Source organism: Hylaeus volcanicus, chromosome 9 (assembly GCF_026283585.1).
Source record: "Hylaeus volcanicus isolate JK05 chromosome 9, UHH_iyHylVolc1.0_haploid, whole genome shotgun sequence".
Classification (NCBI taxonomy): Eukaryota; Metazoa; Arthropoda; class Insecta; order Hymenoptera; family Colletidae; genus Hylaeus; species Hylaeus volcanicus.
This window is the reverse complement of record NC_071984.1, coordinates 3,316,459-3,318,853: the sequence shown is the minus strand read 5'-3', so window position 1 is coordinate 3,318,853 and position 2,395 is coordinate 3,316,459. Positions and strand designations below refer to the sequence as shown.

Genomic DNA, 2,395 nt, shown 5'->3' with positions numbered 1-2,395 from the left:
TTCGTTATTCGTTATTCGTTATTCGTTATTCGTTATTCGTTATTCGTGAATATAATTCTGCCCCGTACAACATGTATCGTCCGCTCATCAGACCTTATCTTCCACCGTCCGAATTTCCCCGAAACCTTATTTCCTTGACCAGTCATTGCACTCCCTTGCGCAACCGTTTCGATCCGAAAAGGAGAGAATTACGCATCGAGACCCGGTGACGCAGGTGAATAGGGCGTTACACCCAAGTGGTTAGAGCGAAAGGCCGGCCGAGAGCCACAGGGCCAGATCTTGAACGGTGGAGGTGCATTCAGTTGCACAGAATAATTGCACTTGACACCCCGAGGGTTCCCACCGGACCCAGAATACTTTTGCCATTGTACGGGGGCCAACAATGTATCAGCAGGTAGCTGCGATCATCGATCGGGGAGCACCCTCGGTCAATGCCCTTGCAATCCTACCGAACCACAGGCCCTTTTATATACATGGAACGTATACAACGGTGCTAATCAAAATCAGACACTCCTTCCACGCTTTTTCCACGTTGTTCCATTGCATATCTTCGCCCTCTAACCTACAAATTTTTTCATTCGGTACTTTTTATCTGTTTTTTTTTTCTTTTTACGAGTTTTTCCGTCAATTGCAGCCTACGTATTTCTTCAATTAACAAAATTCCGTTCTTTTGTTGATATTTCATGTGACTAATTAATTAGTAAGTTAGTTAGTTTGATACAGAATTAGTTAATTTATGTTTAGACTTATAGTTAGGTTAGAGTTCTATTAGAATTATTGTCGGGTTCATGGTGATAGCGCACTTTGGCTTACAGCAGAATTATAGTTCTAGCGAGTTCTAGTCTACAGTGCCAAGTGGCGAGATAGCGACGTAGATGGAGAAGGCTACGAGGCACGATCAGGGCTGCACAAATTAGTGCGTTTTTGGTGGCGCGGGTCCACTTAACGGAGCATCCACCCCGCGCGACGGATTTAGCAGCAGGCTGCTCCCTCTTGTCTTAAAACGACCGGATACTCCGTAAAAAAAAAACACGTAGGACCAGCGAAAAAGCTTCCAGGGACCGTCATGGATCCGTCCTGAATAGCGATCCTCTAGGTAAAGAAAATCGAAGGGAGAAAATGCATCGTGATCGAAGATTGTTTATAAAAATTATTTTTCGCTTCCTCGGTCAAAACGAAGCACTTTTTGTTAAATAATATATAGAAGTAACTTTGATGGTTTACGTGGAAAAAATTCTTAAAGAAAAATAATGGTTAACGAATTCAGGAGAAATTCTCGATTAAAATGGGAAAAATCGTAACTCCTGATTGGGTGGACGGATTTCAATTATCGAAACGGGAAATTGCGTGTTTCTAGGTGAAGAATTTTAAAAAAATATTAAACTACCGGACGAGTTTATTTTTCAATTTATTTTTCGGAAAAAACATGTAGAATTATGCCTAATTTTCAAAAATTCGTAGCTCCTTGAATAATGAACATTTTGGATCGAAACTTTTTTTTCCGTATAGATCCCACGGAAACCTACGAAAAACGTATAGAAAGTTTTTCCCTAAAGTGAAAACAAAATTTTTAAAAAATGCGAGAATTACTTTTTTAAGAATTCCCAAGTCTCCAAGCACGGCGACTTTGGTCAAGATCTGAAATTGTTTATAAAAATTATTTTCCGCTTCCTCGGTCAAAACGAAGCACTTTTTGTTAAATAATATATAGAAGTAACTTTGATGGTTTACGTGGAAAAAATTCCTAAAGAAAAATAATGGTTAACGAATTCAGGAGAAATTCTCGATTAAAATGGGAAAAATCGTAACTCCTGATTGGGTGGACGGATTTCAATTATCGAAACGGGAAATTGCGAGTCTTTTGTTAAAGAAGCGAAGTAATTGTTGAAAGGAAGACGGTTGAATAATTTTTTTAGGTGAACTGGGAAAAGCATCTGGGAATGTATTAGCGATAAGTATAGGAACGTTGCACATTATCTATCGCGAGCAAAGCGATGATAGAGGGATACCGACTGTTTACTTATCGGGTCTACAGATAGCGAGGAAGTCCCGATTCTCGCGTATTTTCTCTCCAACCTAAGACGCTTTCTTGCGTTCACGAATCTTCGTTTCATATAACTGTAGAAATGCGATACTTTCCAGAACTTTATTTTGATTTTTCTTATCGTACCTGTTTTACCGACTGCCCCTTCGTCGTCCGAACTTTCTTGCTGCGACTCCTGGCAACCGTTGCACATCTTCTAACCTCTAAATCTGCTATCGCGTATAAGTTTTGTTTGTAGCATACCTTCTTCTTGTTTTTCATAACCTACCTTTATTTATCTTTAAATCATCGAATATCTCCGAACAGATCGATTTCATGAAAAATTTCCATGAATCCTTTTTTGTAGATAAT

The 2,395-nt window shown here is 39.4% G+C and overlaps 1 protein-coding gene across 2 annotated transcripts in view; it reads right to left on the bottom strand.

The window, feature by feature from the left end:
* The window catches only part of LOC128881806 (uncharacterized), a 14,841-nt gene that overhangs the window by 4,837 nt on the left and 7,609 nt on the right, over positions 1 to 2,395 (bottom strand). The window contains exon 1 of one of the 2 annotated variants that reach the window (XM_054133137.1): positions 2,171 to 2,347. The exons of the other annotated variant lie outside the window; for it this stretch is intronic. Within the exon in view, the coding sequence (XP_053989112.1) occupies positions 2,171 to 2,305 (135 nt within the window). The 5' untranslated portion in view covers positions 2,306 to 2,347. Of the gene's footprint in view, positions 1 to 2,170; positions 2,348 to 2,395 lie in introns of those variants that run through there. 2 annotated transcript variants of the gene reach the window in all.